The following is a 19,400-nucleotide window of genomic DNA, read 5'->3' on the forward strand; positions in this document are numbered from 1 at the left end:
GACACTAATAGCCACTAGAGATTAGCTTCCACCGGTCTCCTCTTGCTCAGAATTAAAAGTTGCACCATCATGTTAATAAAGATTCTAATAATAGAAGAATAGCCATCGTAGGTCACTTCTCCTTAGTCATAAAGATGGACTACCTTCACTGGTACTTGAAATGTAAGCTGGTCACGCACCAGTCCCCCTGTCCCAATTACATTTGCCATTTTCATAGCAATTCGCTTAATTAAGGGTTAAATATGTGAGTTCTTCTGCTTTAAGTTGTATGAAAACAAGCCACAGTCATGACACCATGATAAATACAGGACCTGGTTTCATGGGCTGGCTGAAACTAGGGGGAACGTTTTTTGCATGCGCTTATCAGGTTTTCATGCATATCTGAAAATGATTGAATACAGTTAATCTAAGGCCACGAGGTTTGCCATTTTGAGTTGTTAGCGATAACTTGGAGCTGGGAGGCTCGTGCAATAACATGGTTCCTGATATCACAAGCTATTTTCTTGGCAGTTCCTGGTCTGAGGATTTTACCAAAGAGCAGGGGTCTTGGTGTGCGTTCTTCCACTGTGTGAAGGTTTATGTAATGCCACTAAACAAATTATGGACCAACTATGGTTCAGAGATGGAGACTTTTTACCATAGCTGTTGTTACCAGTATCAGAGGTGGTGGACTATGTCAATTCATTATCACTGTAATGAATTATGCATGTCCCATAGTAAAAGCCCTCTTGAAAGAGTATGTTTTGAAGATAACTTTAAGGGTTAATGATGATAAACAATACCCAGATCTCATGGTTAGAATAATTTTTCCTCCAGCATGTCTCCTACTCTCCCATTACATTCCTTTAAATAGCCCGGGCCACTGATTCTCAAGGTTCGTTCATTTGTGGATTTCAGTCCTCAAGTCTAGACAGAAAACATTTTCATCAAGTTCAAGATTTCCATTGAGACATTCATGTTGGGTTTTTTTGGATCACCTTGGGAGTTGTCCCGCCATGACCAAATATGTCATCTTCCTTTATTTCATCAGCCGACAGACGTCCAGAAGGAGGGGAGATGGATTGTTGGCGAGCTGGCCTTTGCTGCTCTCACCGTCTGCAGTGTCTCAGCATTGCATGTATAAGGAATGGTGCCGTGGTGTTATGAGATGAACAGCAGTCTACAGAATAAGCCCAGTGTTGCACTGTTCTAATTTCTGCCTGACAGCAGTATTTGTCTACTATGTGCATCAGCGTAGTTCATTTATGGCTTCATATGGGCATTCTCTCATTCATGAGCGTCTGTGTGTTTTCAGACACAAATTTTATTTTATCTTTTACAAATTAGACAGCAAAAGAGAGCCTTGGACCAAGAGGTTGTCTTTGTCCCTGTAGACGTAGAATGTGTCCTGATGATAACTCTCAGATTAGAAGTTGAAGGATAAGTGTGTCGCCTCTCGGGCAGCTGGTGCTGCTGCTGCTTTTCTACCTTCAAAGACTTGTCCTTTCTCCCTCTCCTCTGCTCGCCCCCCCCCCTCCCCATATATCTCCCGCCTTTTCCTCCCTCTCTCCTCTCTCTTAAGCCACCTCTTTCCTCCCATCGTTTCTTCTCCTTGTTTCTTCCCCTTCTCTTGTGTTCTTTGTCCCTACCGTCCCCACTATCCTTGTCTCCTCCCTGTCTGTCCTGTTGGTCTGCAAAATAGCCAGTCTGGGGAGCATTTCAAGTGTGTTTAGAGTAGCTGACTCATCACCGCTTTTGTGCCATGGTTTGTTAATGTAGGGCAGATGATAGTAGTTTGGACGTCCTGTGTTGCAGGTGGCCCAAGCATTCTTTATTTGTGTGTGTGTGTGTGTGCACACGAACATGTCTGTATGTGTGATGTCTGACTGTATTAAATACAGCGCTGATGGATATAAACACCTCTTCCTTATCATCAGTGTGTGTGCAGACATGAGTGACATCCTCCAAAAACAAGACGCACTCTCTGCCTTTACTCTGCTGTCAGCGAGGAGTGTTCAGACCATGGCTTCATTCAACAGTGACTAATTACAGGACAAAGATGCCAAAGAGCTCTTCCTCAGAACACACACACACACACTCATGCACACATACATAAAATCTATACGCTCTTGTTGAGCTTTCATGCTTATCTGTCATCTAGACTCATGGTATTTGTATCTCAAAGTTTCATGCGAAGGTTAGGGTTTTAGGGGTTAATTGACACACCAGCAGGAGAACATTTATCTCTCCCTGTCTGTCCCAGTCCTCCAAAAAGCCCCCTCTATCAGTTTGGCCATGACCTTTCTCTAATGCAAGCTTTATGAATCTAAAATAACCTTATATAAGATTCCTCCTCTCTTTGCTAACATACCTTGGAATATTTACCCCATCTGCTAAACTCTAATTGTTCAGTTGTAATCATCCTATCTCTGTTTGAGCCCGTCCCTCGAAGCGTTGACACCGCAGTGACCCCCTTCCTGGATAAGGAAATCCAGCCAATCAGAACTAGTATTTCATTGTACTTTACGCCCCTTCCATCCCTCCATCCCTCCATCCCTCCATCCCTTCGTTCATGCATTGCAGCTAAAATGGCTCATCCTGAAACCATTAGACCAAATTGCTAAATGGTTCAAATGTGCAACCACTTAAGGCTATGTCTTTAAGAGGAGTAATCTTCAATCTACTGTGGCAAGCAAGAAGAGGATGAGGTGGATAGTGGAAGCGGGAACTGAGAGGGACCCACAGAGACTGAAAGTGAGAAAGTAGAGATAGATAGAAGGAGAAGGGGTTAAGAGATGTTAGGTATTATATATAAACATCTCCCCACTCCCCACTTTTCTGTCTCTCTCTCTCCAGATCCAATTCATGTATTTATTATCCTGCTGTCGGTTAGCCGACAAAGTGCAAAATCACATTCATGGGAATGTGAGAGGCGATACAGTGATAGTTATTGAGGTTAATAGAGTAAAAACACACATGCTCACAAGCACACCATACTTATACAGACAATGTGTGCAAGTAGTGTACAAGTAGATGCTTTTATCTGTATATATGTATAAATGTGTGTGTATATTCCGTGTATAACATATGTTATAGATTACAGTTGCTCATTTGATCATCTGGACAGAAACTGTGTAATACAGACACAGTGATGACTTATGAAGAATAATACTTGCAGTGAGACCAACTGCACTCGTAGATTGAACTGGCAAACATGCTGCTATTTTCTCTCTGTGAAAACACCATTTGTTAAAACCATAATCATTCACTTTAATTGAATTTATTTTGACAACACTCTCACTTGTTATAAGAAAACACAAATTCTCTCTATGGATTCTGAAGGTTTTTACGAGAAAGTTTCTCAACGCTTGGTGTTGTCTAGGTTTTCCCACTAAGAAATCCTCTGGTGTACAGAAAATTATGTTTTTCCTCCGTTTCTGGCAGCAGGAACAACATTTTCTTTGGAATAAATGTAAGGACTCGGTAGCTAACATGAGTAGTAATGAACTGAACATCCAAAGAAAAAAACTTTTAAATGCTGGCTGTGGTCTTTTATTGATCTCTGAGGAGCAGAGTGAAAAAACGCCTCATCAGTGGCCGCTTATCACCTAAGCTGTTGCCAAGATGGAAAGAGTATTTGAAATGAACTTGACTTCACTCATGACTTGACTTCACTCATTCACTCAGACAAATTGCCTGACATATAGTCAGACCAGTTGACTGGATGGCAGCCAGACCGGTAGATGGATAGATGCAGTTCTGCATAGACAAACAGACTAAGGGGGAGAATCCATTGCACATTGCCGTGCAAACATCAAATTCTTCCGTGCAGCATTCCCAGCTTCCTGAGTGACCCAAAATCTCAGCCAGAAGACTTTGATCTGTCACTGAGATCATTACTAAGTCTACTGAACTGACAAAAGGCCAAGCTGAAAGACTGGGTGAGCAGAGGTTCTGCAGAGAGGTGGAGAGACTTGAAGCTAATTGAAGACAGGATCTTGTCCTCAATTGTCCTGCGTGTTCTCCAGAAAGCTGAGGGCCGTGGAAAGAGCTGAAAAGGATGACTGGAGAAGATGGGGGCTGGACGTCCACCATCTTGACGTTTGTCGCAAAAGACAGCTGGATTATAAAGCTGGTCAGTTTGTGGATGGAGACAGAAAATAGGAGAGGCAATAGCAGGAGACAGGATGTTTTAAAGAGGTTAGGAAAAAAAAAAGAACAGAAGCGAAAACACAATCGACAACCAATTTAAATAAAGAGACAGCATGGAAGAAAGAGGAAAAGAAATGAAAGAGAAAAAGGAAGCCACATTTTCTTTGTTCAGATGTCAAGCAAAAGTTGTGAATCAAATGTTCTTCCATCTACTAGGGTCAACCAAACACAGTAGGCTTCCAAAATATAAAACACCAGAAATAACATAACAAAAATGGATTAATGGATGAGTGTCCACTAAGCTGTTATTCATTATTTATTATTTTTTGTCTATCAAAAAATGTATCCATCTGTGTTGTCTGTGGAAAAACAAAAATCTGAGAGACCATAGCACATCCCACATACGCAGAAGTAATAACCAATATGTGATTTGTGTGGGTCATAATGGAGCGATGTTTAACAAACATTTTAGAACCTCCAAAGCCACTTTTGAAACATTGTGCAATTGTACTGGACGAGTTTTGGGAATCCACATCAAATACAGCTGGAGTTTCCAAAGTGACCCAGAGAGAAAAACAAAACAAAGAAGAACGGAAGCCCTTTGCTTGCAATGAGTGAGATATTTCAAGCTTTTAATGCAATTAAATAAACAAAAGCGCGCAAAAAGTCAACATAAGAATGACTGCAAAGTAACGTGCAGATAAGCTGGCGGTACATCTCAAGCTGAGTGTTCTTGAGCTTGAGCTTTCCTGCCCATCTGCACGTTAGTGTATTACATGCTGTTTTCTCCTCTGTGTTCACTTTGATTTGTGTTTATCCAAACCTTCACTAAATATTTATATATTTTTTAATACAAACAGCTTCTAGTCTTTGCCAAGGTATTAATATTTATATGAAGATAGACTCGCATCATTATTTATTTGACAAAGTATTTCCTCTGATTTTTATTTGCTTAACCTCTTCATGGACATTTTTAGAGTCCTCAAGAGTATTAGAAACATTATTGCAATATCAAGTAAACCTCACATTTTGCCACTTGCATTGAGTTTTTTTCTATTTTTTTTTACAATGTAATTCAAAAGTACTTGGAAGGAACCCCAGCTAATGACAGACATTAAATTGCTTGACTCCCCCTCTCCTCATGACAAACTGGGAGAACTCAGCTTGAACTGTAGAGAAAGCCCATGAGCCAGCTGAATGATAGCAGCGATAAGGAGTTTTCAAGGTAACTATGCAAAACTGAAACTGTCTGTGGGAAAGCAGCAGCAGAAGCAGAAGTCTGTTTATTTTAATGAGCTCAGAAGTGTCTCTCCTGTTCCTCTTACATTACGCTGGGGCTCATTTAGAGTTCACACAGTGCACTGTATGTCCATGATGGATACGGTAATGATACATTAATGCAATCAGGAACGAGTCTGTTTTGTCTCTCATTAAGAAGGCTGGCTATCTTGCTGACAAGGGCCAGGTCACATTTGGTCGTGACTTTAAGCATTTTTCCTCCGGTGTGATTCGAAGTGAGGGAGACAGAGAGAGCATGTGTTTTTGTGGGCATATCGGAGAAATGTTGTAGGAGAGAGAGGATAGGAAGAGAGATAACAGCTGGAATAGTCCAAATCAGGGCTGCTAGGGTTTCAGCAGGGGCACAGGCACTGATTGTGCAGTGTCTTTTCAACACCACGAGAGTTAATGGGGATTTATGAAGGCGAGGAATCAACTAGAAGGAGGATACGCATGGCTATGGAGGCCCTTATCAACATATGGCGCTCGACAGAGCTGCTGTTCCGCTGTTTTAAACCCCTCATCTGGCCTCAACTGATCCACAGTACATCCTAGAGATGTGCATTTTTCCATGAACAAGTAGTGTTTGTGTAATATGTGGCACTAGTTTCATTTTAAGACACGTTTTTGTTCACATTATGAACAAAAACAAAAGCAACCATTGTTGGTCGCAATCACACTTCTAAAGGCACTTGTTCAAATGATTTGAACTTTGTTTTTCTGTGCTGGGCTTCGTTCTTCCTATCACATATGGAATATCTATTTTCTAGATTGTATCGTTCTTCAGGTACACACTGCCATAGTGACATGTACACCCATACATACACAGGGAAAGTATTGCTACTGTTGCACCGCCCAAAACTCTCCCCACAACAGCACTGCAACATTGTCACGTTTAGCCTGAGAAATGTGTCAACAGCTAATAACTAAGAGTCACAGAACCCAGCAGATGGGGAAGAAGCAGCCTCAGCCCTGATCTGAACAGGGATAGATCGCTCTGTGGATGAGATACAGTCCTGTGCTCACTACATACAAAACCATCCGTGTGCATGTGTTGATATACAGCTTTCTGTACCGTACACACACACACACACACACACACACACACACACACACACACACACACACACACACACACACACACACACACACACACACACACACACACACACACACACGCACACTTACTGCTTATCCAAACTTGACTGTATGTGATATATCCGGTTCACAGGACTTTGCATGTATGGAGACTTACTGTAGGCATCCCATAAATCATCCAGATCCATGGCCAAATTCTCAGGCCTGCTCACTTATCATGTAGATTAGGAAACTGACTTCTTAAAAAAGTATTTTCTCATCATCCACTGTTTTATATGTTCTCTCTGTTTATCCACTGTATCTGTCTCCTCCTTCTGTCTTTGTCCCTCTCTTTTTTCCCCCCCCTCTGTCTCTGAATGTGTCTTTCAGTGTTTTTTTTAAAGTGTTTCACTGCTTCTGTCGCTCTCCTCCTGCCCATTACTGTTACTGTGCCCAAAGCCATAGTCAACCTTTACGATGTGGGTCCAGCCTGTCAGCTGCAGGCTACCGCAGTCGGGCCATGTTGAAAGACACACGCACACACACTTACGCATGTATGCTTATATTCTCTTAAAACCACACTCACACATACATAGACGCACATATACACTAACATCCAGTGCAGAGAGCTGTACGGGCCCAGAGTGAGAGCAGGCTTTCCGTAGGCCAGGATCTGTTTCCAGTCAAACCTGCCTGTGTCCTTCCTGAGCCCCTGGGCTCCTGCGGCGGCATTGCCCCCGGGCAGCTGGGTCACAGCACGGCAGGGGAACAGCACTGCAGTGAATGTGTGTCAAAGAGTGGTTTGTGTGTGTGTGTGTGTGTGAGTGTGTGTGTGAGTGTGAGTGAACAAGATGAGGCATTGCTTCGTGAGTTAGTGTCTGTTCACTGTCCTACAGCACACGCACAAATGACACACACATAACATATACTTCACACTGTTCCTTACACCCTCCCACACACAGCTGAGTCCCTTTTCAGTGGTGTCAACAGCTAGCTCTCTCTCTCTGTCTGTCTCTCTCTCTCTCTCTCTCTCTCTGACAAACACTCATACACACAAATACACACAAACACACACACGCACATATTCATAGTCACAGACACTCACGCTGACACACACACACCAGTAGAACACCTGTCGGGCTACATGGCTCGCTCCAGGACACCTTCGAGTCATGAGCTCATCGGAAAAGCAATTAAAGGCAGCATAGGCCCTGCACGCTGGCGTAATGTTTTGTTTTGCTACTTGGCTTCGAAATTAACCAAACCTGTCAGAAGTCATCTGGCTGACGCGGGCTGGGCTATATTTATTTATTTTCTGTTGGAGTAGCTGGACGCAGGGTCCCAGAGCTGCCTCACGTCCAACAATGAAGCGATTCTGAGGGGACGATTAGCTCGCTTGAACATGAATCCTGCTCCCTCCGTCTACCTGGGGGGTGGATGGTGAGTGCCTCCCACCTCTCTTTGCCCGTCTGTAACTCTGATGGCGGGGCCATGACCCTGTAGTTGGGAGGTTGTGCCCTCTGTAACCCCAATCAGGGCTTTGGTCTCCACTGTGGGACTTGGTTTTGAACTTGCACTGACCTAACCGCTCCCAGTTTATTGAATTTCATGCTTGCAATGACTGAACAAAAGCAGATTTTGCATTAAAAAATGTTAATGTATAAACCACGTAACCTGATAAAAAGACAATATGAAGACAGGAAGATGTGTGGCTGTTAGATTACTGGGGAAGTTGGCCTAGAAAAGAGTAGACTGACAGAAGAACGTAGACATGGCTTAAAGGTTAAAGGCCTTCTCTCAGTCTGCTCTAATGCTCTACTGTAGCCTCAGGCTGTGAGCGGCCTGATGTCAGACAGCCGTAAAACAACACCAGCAGCCCTGTGCTCTCTTTTAACTCTACTGGTCTTAAGCCACTGAGGAAAAAAAACACCTTTGACATTAATAGGTCCACTGTGGGTGAGTCAAGGTAAGTGTGTCTTCGCAGATGACTGCATGAACATTCTGCGGTTGTATGTATTTTCAGAGTCTAGGCCACTGAGCAGTTTTCTGGTGTTTTCTTGAGGAATCATTTAGGAAGTAAGAAAAACACCTTTGTTATCATTGTCATCACTTTCTGTAATTACCCATATGCCACCCTGTTAGAGCAGAGAAAAACAACAGTTAGCCTGCTGCCGAGGTCGCCCTCTAAGCATGCCAGGCCGCTTCATGGTGCTGCACGCTTCAAAGGAGGTGTCACTCTTCTGCAGTTATATCAACACAGAGATGAAACAAGAAAACACAGTGTGGATGGTAAAGCCTTGGTCTTCAAAGCCTCAGAACGTAGGTCAACACATATTTTGTTTCTGTGTCACTGTCAAACTGGCAGAGTGAGAGAAAGAGAGCGAGGAAAAAAAGCTTGTTTGGTCTGTTAATCTCAGAAAGAGAGCTTTTTGAGTGGTGTTGTGATGGATCAGAATGGTCACGGCTGTCATTGGCAGAAGCCAAGCAGACATGACATGCAGCCACAATAAGATGACAGTCATAACACTGCTGATGCACTGCCAGTAACTTCAGCTTACTTAGTTATTCAAGCAACCAACTTACTAGACATTAATACACTCAACAAGTCAGCTCCATTTATCTGATGATGAGACAATTTTGTTTTAGTGGAAACTTCAACATCTGTTGTAATGGCACTGAAAAGGCTTTCTGCATGGGCTCTGGCACTGTTGAGCATCCACACAATTTTTCACAAGATATCCCAAGATGAAACTATGACCAAAGCTACTGCTTTCTATTTTCTTTATGACTGTTCCTCCTTAAGGTTAGAGAGAAAGCTGTGCCTTAAGACTGTATTGGCTTTGACACGTATTGATGCTGTGCAAAGACCACAGCTAAGCTTCTCTGGTTGAGAGAGTTATCTGCAATTAGGCATTTTATATCTTTTTATTTGTTCATTTATCTCTGTAATAACCGTTAAATAAACAATCCATCTACTAAGTTTTAGGATTTATTGTGCTATGACTCATTTCTGCTGAATGTGCTTTGTCGTGCTCAGTGCAACCCGTAGACCACAGTTTAGGGTGAATTTATTGAATACATCTTCACTATTCAGCCCATTCCCAGCCTTTTGGGTCCTATACTGCTCATGCTGTTCTGGGCTATGATGAAACCACTTGAAGTCGGGCCCCAGCTCTACAGCCACAGCCAAAGCCTATTAAGCAGCCACACTGCGGTGTAGGAGTTCAAGCCACAGGGCTGAGGTTATGATTCCTCATCAGCAAGAGGGGGAGAGAGGTGGATGTAGGATGACGAGGGAGGGTGGAGGTATGGTTTCAGAAGGAAGGGTAAAGAGGGGTGAAAGACGATAAGGGGGGGGGGGGGGGCAAGGAAGGGTGGAAGAGGGGAAAGTGACAGATGGACATAAAGGGAGAGAAGGTCATGTAATGGAGAGCAAGAGATAAAAGATGCAGCTTCAGAATCAAATTGAACAAATGCCAGTATGGCTGTTGTTAGGGTGTTTGGAGGTGTAGATGGATAGGGAAATAGTGAGGAGACTAAAGGGTGGAGGGGATGGAAAGTAAAGAGAGAAGTATGATAGATGAAGCAGTAGAAGAAGAAATGTGACTCAGTTTGTCTTGATCCAATGAGAAAGTTTCCCTGTTGCTCAGAAAGGATTCTGTGTCAGTAATAAACTGTAGCTCAGATTAAAGTACACCTGGTGAAGAATGAACTGACACTAGTACTGATACACACAAACCGTACACTGCATAATATCGTACTCGAGACACACACGCAAAACACACATATTGACATACACACGTTTCATATTGCTCGTTTTTATTTGCACATATTTACTTCGCACTGCAAACACACACACACACACACATACATACACAGGCTCACAGGCCACAAATCACTGAACGTTGTAAAAGTGGAGCAAATTAGAGCCGTTTTATTTGCATTGTTCACAGGGAATAATGGAGGAGGGAGTCGTTTCTGCCAAGTTAAAGAGCTGGTGTAACAAGAGTGTGTGTGTGTGTGTGTGTGTGTGTGTGTGTGTGTGTGTGTGTGTGTGTGTGTGTGTGTCAAGGGAGAGTTTATAATTGTGCTTTGCAGACACTAAAATGTGAGGCAAAGCAACAAGCAATCAGGCTTTGTCAGAGGTGAAGCGCACACACACATTTACACATTCACACTTAAACACACACACACACGGCTTTGCCTCGGGGCCTGAAACAGAAGACCGGGGTCTTGTCCAAAGCTCCATTAAACTGCTGAAAACCTTCTAGAGCTGAAACATCCTCCTATCGTCATGCTGGGACATTACACGGCACGCCAGAGACCCTACGCTAATCCTGCCGGCATGGGAATCATTATTGATAGGATCCTAATGCATTACCTCAGGGCCCGCTTATTGTTGGTAAAGATTATTATTTAAGAGTAAACCAAAACCCAGAGAAAGTCTCGAGTTTCATAGAAATTTATCAAAAGAAAATGTTTTTCTTGGCTTAGTGTGATACCACTTTGAACAGCGCAATTGAAACAAACTGTGCTCCTTGCTGCGCTCCAACAGGCAGGCTTGATACCCACCAGCAGGTCATTAGGACACACTGTAAGCTATGCAGCAGTGGAGGAACCTGACACTCAATCTGAGCAGATTTGCCTTAAGTCACTTTCACTCATTGGTTATTACCTTACATTGATTTCAGTGATCCGTATCGATGTGCCTCCTACTTTGTAGAAATAATTGCAGCAACAGCATTAGAACATTTTTGTCCGTGAGTTCAGATAGTTTCCACTTCAGCCAGTCATTCAAGCATCTCTTGATCTTGATCTTTTTCATCATTGAAGTTTAGTATCATCAACCCAACACTTTGGTCTTTTCAAACAACCATTTTGAGTTAGTGAGCAGTAATTTTGGTTTTGTTAAGGCAAGACAGATGTACATTACATCCTTTCCTATTAGTTTTGTAAAATCTTTTGTAAAATCTGCTCATATATCTTGTTTTGTACTTTGCACTGTTAAATCTCTAATGAGTTGTTTCTCTGTATGTGTTTTTGTGTTGTCCAGGTGCAGTCCTACTGGTCAGTGTCCAGGGCATCGCTGTCAACGTGGACCCAGTCTTCTGCACATGGCTGTTGTACCAACCTCACAGAGGGAGCAGCAGGCAGCAGCAGCAGGTACGTCATCCATCTTTGTGTCAACATTTAAATCTGTTTTACACCATTCACTTGTAATTTGTATTAATAAAGTACCTGAAGCATATTCTACTGTTACATCCATCCCAAGTTTCTCCGGATAAGAGCCTGAAGCGAATGTAAATGCCTCCCTCCCTCCCTCCCTCTCCCTCTGTGTCCCTCTGCCTTGCTTTCTCTTTCCCAGCTACCTTTTTCCATGTGCTCTGCTCCCTGTCTTCCATCCAGTCTCTCTCTATTTATTTGACAGGGGTCATGGTGATGGTTATGGACATTGAATGTTCTGTGCCCACACAACACACGCACACACTTGCAGACATGCTTAGTCTGATTGCCTGGGATATAGCCCAGGTTCACCCCATAAAGGCACATAAAGACGTATATATATATATATAGTGCATGAAAGTATCATATTGTAATACTTTAAATGTTTTTTTTTTTCAACAAGTTGCTCTGTTTCATGCCTCTTGCAGTTTGTAGAGGCTGCCGGCATGCATGTGTGTGTGACAGGCAAAGAGAGAGGGAGTTAATTGCACCAACCCTTTACTCTGGAGGTTGTTACTGTACGGGGGTAAACAGATGTTATGAGTTGAACTGCAGCCAGTGTGAAGGATACACAACACTGGCTGCCGTGCATGTGGACATGCTGCAGCAAAAGTGTGGCTTAGTGTGTTTGTGCCTGTGTACATGTGTGTATTTCTGTGAGACCATCTACTTCAGCTGCTTGTCAGGGCCACTTTTCAAGGCCCGGTTGGTTTAGACAAGGCCTTCAGCTGAAGGCCAGACAACAGCCTGTGAAGGACAGAGGAGAGGACACTGACTGGTAGGGGTCAGGATGGCAGGAAGCGATGAGAGGGGAGGTACTCGTACCAGAAAACAGGAAAATGAAGGGGACGTTTAGAGGGATCGACAGGGGTAGAAAGTATCCGAGAGAAGTAGAGTCACAAACAATGGAGAGACGAGGCACATGGTTAGATATCAAGAGGCAGAAAGGAGGAAAGCAGAGGACAGTATCAAGAATGTACAGAGAAAAGAAAGGAAAGTTGAATTAAAAGTAAACCGAAACTACCAGAGCAAGCAAGAAACTCATGAGAAATCAGAAAAGTAGAGGAAGATGATTAAGGAAGCAGGTAACGAAGAGAGAGGAAGAAGAGAATAAAAGAAGCTTGAGAACCAAACCACCCCCCACTCCCTCCTGTGTGTGCGGTAGAAGGAGTTAGCTCATACTATGTCATCCAACTGGAATGAGCGATGGTCATTGGGTAAGGTACCTGCTTTTAGCAGAGAGTGTTAAAACGTGGCCAAGCACATATTTTCCAAGTGTAGAAACTGAATTATATAATTTTGTAACTATTTTGCAGTTTCTCTAACACATGAACCCACAACTATCACATGGTTCTCTACAGTGTTTTAGTGTGATGCACACTTTCTAAATGAAAAATGCATGTGTGATTAAAGCAGTGTTTGTTTGCCTTGGGTGTATTTGAAAGTGTCTTTCTAATTAAAGAGTATTTTAACATTCTGTACGCAGATCTTTAACAGACCTGCCTATGATTTTGATGTCAAACCTGACTTTGGGCAACTAACCTACTGGCCTACAGTATTTCATTCACCCTATGTTAAGTTGCAAAAACCTTGGAAGGATTTGGCGTCATACCTCAGTCAGTAGTTTCAAACACTAATGTAATTTGGGGCCCATTTTTAATCTTACCACAACCAGTCTTTGGGTCCCGACCCAGTCATTGAAAAACAACTTCATCTGTGTGTGTGTGTGTGTGTGTGTGTGTGTGTGTGTGTGTTTACACAGGCCGCAGGACGTGATTGGCCTGTGGCCTTGTGCAGCTGCATCATAGCTGAGTGCTGCTGCTGGCTGAAGCTAATGGGGTTTCCTTATTTCAGACCAACCTTCCACTCTCCTGTCTTTCACCCATCTCGCTGCCAGCCTGTGTGTATGTGCATATGCATTAGTGTGTGTGTGTATGTGCGTCTGTGTGTGTGTATGTTTGGCCTGACAGCAGCATGGGAGACTGGTCAAAAAAAACAGGGAGCTGTCACTAGTCCTTGTTGGTCTTGGAGGCCTCTGTTGTGTTCCATTGCATTTTTCTTTTCTCTTTCTCTCTCTGCCTCCATTTCTGTCTTACTTTGCATTATGCATTGTGTCTTGGGAATAACCCAGATATTTGAAGCTGTCTAAAGTTATCTCTCAGGGTCACAGCCTTACTAACACAGAACACTGTTGGTACAAAATATAAATATTTTATTGATTTCTACACTTACTCCTGATATCATTCTGTTTTCAGGGAATGAATTAATGCGTTCGTGTCACAGTAAAACATGGTCTCATTCTGCTGTGATGTCATTGCAGACTCCGGGTTCAGTTCCTCTGTCAAAGAGGAGAGAGGACGAGGTGTCAGTGGGGAGCACACCACTGGCCAAACAGCCCTCCAATCAGGCCTCAGACTATGCCAGCAGCCCGATCAAAACCAAGACAGTGACAGGTAGGTTTACCAACCCAAAGCCGTGCCACAGGTGTAATACTGAATCACTGTGATGTAGCACGTCATTCAATAACATGAGATCAAATCTGTGCAGGAGAGAGGTTTGCAAACATAAAAGGAGCAGGTTTGGCCTCAAGTTCTATAAAAGATCTCTGTGTTTGTTTTCAGATGTGTTTAGTGTAAAGATTAACATACAAATGCAAACTGCAATGACATTTACTCCTCCCTTGATACTTGAAATAACTGCCACTGTTTCTAAGTTTAAGGATATGGTCTTTCAGTACTGGAATAACAACAATTTACTGTATTTAACCTTGTTTCTATGCAATGAATCCATGTTACTATGTTGTTACATAACCGCTTGCTGACACCTGAGTGAACCCGTTTCTCAGAGGACACCACATATCCAGGCATGTCCTCCTCTGTTTTCCTCCTCTGGTAGTATTACTGTGGCCTCTGAATGCCCAGAATAGATGAGTGGCTTGGCTGTGTGAAACCTCCCTCCATGCCAGTTTTCCACGTTCTGGGACCCCCTTGTTCAAAACAAATGTGTTCAGTGCACATACACATGCACACACAAAATGCACACATCAGCACACGCACAGGCAGACGTGTACATTCAGGAAAGCAGATTTCTGTGTGTTTACACCTGTGGATGCCACACAGACGCTCACATTCAGCAATACTGTGGTCCTTCCTTAGATCGTTTGCAGCATTTCCCAAATCGATAGTGTCTCCAAGGAGGAAACTCTGAACCTTTTGGATGGAGATGGATAGATTAGACGAACAGAGGAGAGGACGACAAAAAAGAGGGAGGATAGACACTGTTCCTGATCTTGTTACGGATGTGACTGCTTGATTTAGTATCAGGAACTCACTGTGAAGCACACCGACAATTTCCATAAGCTCCTAGGTCATTACCTCCGCCAGGGAGCTCATGTTTTTGGTGCCGTTTGTTTGATAGGAGGATTATGGAAAACGATTTTTTATGAGATTTGGTGGACAACTGTAACATGGGCCGAGGAAGAAACTATTAATTAAATGTTGGATCAGATGTGGATGTGACTCACAAGCAAGAAATTAATAACTCTGTAACACTAATGTCTGTAGCAAAGAGAATGGTGTGGTGCAACTAAACATACAACAAAACATTTGTACATGATTGTTATAGTTTTGGAACTATATTGAGACATATATAATGGTTCAGCTCGCACATTTGCATATTACACTTTTCTAGCGCCCTTGTGGTCGTCGATGGTGGCAGGACAAGCTGAATGTAGTTACTGATAATTCATCAAGTGCACAAATGCAGAAAGAAAAACCCTTGTAATGTTATTTTCATCAGTGTGAGGCATCTGTGTAGTGGACCTCAGGGATATTGTATAGTGAATGACGAAAAATCTGAAGCACCAAACACACACACACACGCACTCTTACACCCCTACCTGGGATGATGGCTGGAGCAGTCCCTCAGTTTAGGAGCTGTCCATGACACAACACAGAGCCTTACTGCAGACTGCAGAAATGGTTTTCATTTAATACTCATGTGCTGTATTTCCTAATAGCTCACCTCCTCTCTCTCAGCTCACCCTTTAGATATTTAATTAATGTGATCCAATGGAACATCTTGGCCAGCTCCATGTAACTGAATTAGTTACAGAGTTTAAAAACGAATAAATACAGTAAATGCATTAGAAAGTCTCCTCAGTCTCTACTGTTTGACTCTCACAGTGTTCAGGCTCCAGGTCCTCTAAACACTTTAATGGTTGTAACATTCTCTGCCAAAGCATCACAGTGACGAGTCAGGGGAAATAAGCAAGTGGTTGTTTGTCTTTTTTTCTTCTTTTTTAAGTTCATGGGAAATGTGCTCCCAACAGGAGTGATGATGAGTCTCTGTTTTAGGTGAAGTCATCCTGTAGCTGTAAATAACATTGCATGTGCATGACGTTCCCCCATGTCAAGTGTTTTGATAGGAAAAATGCTCCTTTGACATTTCAGAGACTAAAAAAGGCCATTAGGGTTCTTTCCTTGCTCATTCTAAAAGCTCACAGCTAAAAGGTCATGCCGCCTTTTCCTCCTGGTTTTCCCCGTTCCTCGTTTCATCCAATCTGCACTAATAGCTTTTCCATACCGCAGCATCTTTGCTTACTCACATCTCAACAGTATGTTCTCTCATTAGGGGTCGTCCGTAAACAGTCACTTTGGCTCCAACGCTGCACACAAAGCTAAGTCAGGCTGTAGCTTGTCAGCAACACTCAACCTTCTAGAGTACACTGGCTATCAGTGTGCATGGCCTTCTAGTCCTCCATCTTGCTGTCTAACTTTTTGTTTTTCTGTCTGTGAAGCTGCTTCTCTGTCTGGCTAGATGTCTGTTTTTCTTTCTGTTTTTCACTTTTTTTCATGGGGTCTTTTTACTGTCTTCATGCTGTCTGCATTTTTTTCACTCTGTCTCCCGCACAGGTGTTTGTCGATGACTGTAAACAAAGGCTGGATTTTAGACCGAACCGACGACACACGCATACATACATACATACATACATACATTCACACACTGTGTTGGCTGTTGAAATGTTAAGTGGTCAGTACATCTGGCCTGAAATTGTGTCTGTTGGAGTGTTTAGTGTTAGACCTATTTGTATAAGGCATCTCATTGTTGGGCTACATTAGTTAGTTAGAAACATATACTGAGGCAGACTCAAGCTCTTTCTTATCCAAATATTTCTCTTGTGAAGTGAAAACAAGACATTGGTAACTAGGTGCTGGTACTGTATTTTTTTGTAATTCAACCCCTTAGCGCCCCCACTTCATCGCTCTACACTGGAATAGAGCTTGTAAGTAAATGAATAGCATCTTCTCTGGAAATTGCTGCGGTGTTACAGGAGTAGATGTAATGAAAAGTTACAAATTGTTTCCGCAAGCAATCAGAATAAGAAAAGGGCAGAGGCATTTAGCCCTTGTGGTTGTAATCATGGTGAAACAATAAGCCTCCCTGCTGTCAGAAGATCTTGATAGACTACAGCTCAACACTGCAGAGGAGCTTACAGCACAGCAGGTACTCTTGTTTCCTTGATCCCACAACTCCATCTCCACCTTATTCTTGTTACATAATAATGCATCCTTCCTGCAATTAACTAGTTTTGTTTCTCTGTATGCAAAAATGACAGTATGTCCAGGGCCATAAGTTAAGAATATAAACTCCCCACATTCTCTGGAGTCGTTGGATTGTGGTGATACTTGATATGCTGTTTGAGATTCACAAATTGAAATGCGGTTCCACTTCATTTCTCTTAATAATTCATTGTTCCTGTGATTAACTGTAGGATGATGAATGGAATGTTAATTCTTCATATTCCCCAGGGTCGGCTGGCCATGGAGGGTAGACACTTGATACACAAACTTGAGATGTAGAATGGCGTACTCTGATTATTACATTCCCTTTGGATACTAGTTGTTTAATGCAGGAATTTGTGGAAAGAGCTATTTGCAGAGGCAGCTCAGGTAAAAATCCACCCATAACTGGAATTCACAAATGTTAACCCTGTGTACAGTTAAACTAACGTGCAACACTATAGAACTGTGGTTAGACAGGACTAAAAGGCTCAAGGTCATGGGAATAGCATATGTGGATTCTGTTGTTAGGATGGATTTTCCCTTGTAAAGCCACCCCCCCTCATGAGAAGAGCTGCTGACATCTAACATGTTATGATTGGAATTAGGCTCTCTAAAGATGATTTATTAATTGCTTTACCATGTGTGGAGCACACTGTGAATAAGGAGCTGGATGTTTAAACAGGAGGGGGATGATGGGAGCTCACTCTGGTCGAGCTGTTATGTTAAAAAAAAAAAAACACTGGCCAGGGTCAGCTCTTCAATCCAACGTGGTTATTAGTTTATCATGTTTGCCTGTGGTGTTTATGCTTTGTTGACTGTTAGCTGGACATAAAACTGTCTTCTGTTTTTTCTTGTCAACAGGGTGCTTTTAATCTCATTTGACTGCAACGAGTCATCTGACGGATTTTTAAGAATCTATTTGTAATTACTGTGTGTTTACCTCAGGACATCCGACCCAGCTGTTTAGCTTAGGTTGAATTAATAAGCGGTAATGATTTACTGAAGGTTAAAGCTGATGTCAGTGTAGTTGAGAAATGACCATTGTGTCTTGATGGGCCCTAATCTCATCAGCTGTGATGGAGCAAGGTTTTCAGGCAAATTAATAATTGCCTTCAGAAGTAAATTGTGTTGTTTTAAGAAATGAATTGAAAGGGCCCGGCTTATTTTTCCCTTTTTGGAGCGGGTACACAGAAACGCATTTTTTCCTTTTTGCTAAATTATCACTTGGCATTGTCCTCGATAGCTCTAATGTGCTTGTTTTAACGTGACTCCAAATAAATGTCCAGATATATGACAAGGCCGTTTTTAGGTGTAGGTTTATTGCTGGAATATAATTTCTCGGGGGACTCCAAGGGGGTTTGTAATCACTGCAGCAGACGTTTTATTTTTCAGGCTTCAGCCATCTATTTAGGTAAACAGAGGAGAGATGTGCAGGTTGTTTGCCAGTTGGACTCAACACGTGTTCGAACTGCCATTCAATGGGATGCATGGGGAATAAACACATAAGACTGGCTTGGGCTCAACAGGGGCAGCAAGCCAACTGGACTGCCACTGGTGCTGCTACTCAGTTGACCTTCAGGGGAAACACGTCATGACGTTCTTATAGGAACTATAACGCTGGTATTTTGTTGCAAATCAATTTACTGAAACTCAAATATGTAGTCTCTGTATGCCACCACAAGCCTGGGTACTCCTTCTCAGGCTCCTCTTGAGCCACTTTGAGAAGAGCTGCTGATATTAAAGATGTTATGTATTTTAAGTCACTGCTTTCCATCCCACAACAATAGTAATCCTGTACTGCTGTTATTGAAACACACCGACAAAAACAAGACAATGTAGAAACTGGACAGAAAAGGTAGGGTACTGTTTCAGTTCCTCTCCAGTGAGATTTTCTGCTCCAGGATACATACTGTTCTGGCCCCAGGCCCCCCCGAGACCCTCCGAAGCCCACAGTGCATTCTCCAACCGTGCATTAAAGTGGTCAATTCCAAAATATAAGTTAACAGTTAACATGTCCAGAGTGTGGTTGTTTGAAATACTGCTATAGATTAAATGACCCGATGCGCTGGATATATGGAATATTGATATAGAGCGGTGCTTTGTTCCGCCTGATTATAAACTGGCGAG

General features: G+C 42.7%; 1 protein-coding gene across 1 annotated transcript in view; it reads left to right on the plus strand.

Moving 5' to 3' along the window:
• The window catches only part of LOC139205776 (intermembrane lipid transfer protein VPS13B-like), a 309,322-nt gene that overhangs the window by 113,794 nt on the left and 176,128 nt on the right, over window positions 1–19,400 (plus strand). The window contains exons 20-21 of the mRNA XM_070836087.1: window positions 11,540–11,649; window positions 14,030–14,162. Of these exons, the coding sequence (XP_070692188.1) occupies window positions 11,540–11,649; window positions 14,030–14,162 (243 nt within the window). The remainder of the gene's footprint in view (window positions 1–11,539; window positions 11,650–14,029; window positions 14,163–19,400) is intronic.

Source organism: Pempheris klunzingeri, chromosome 8 (genome assembly GCF_042242105.1).
Source record: "Pempheris klunzingeri isolate RE-2024b chromosome 8, fPemKlu1.hap1, whole genome shotgun sequence".
NCBI classification, from domain to species: Eukaryota; Metazoa; Chordata; class Actinopteri; order Acropomatiformes; family Pempheridae; genus Pempheris; species Pempheris klunzingeri.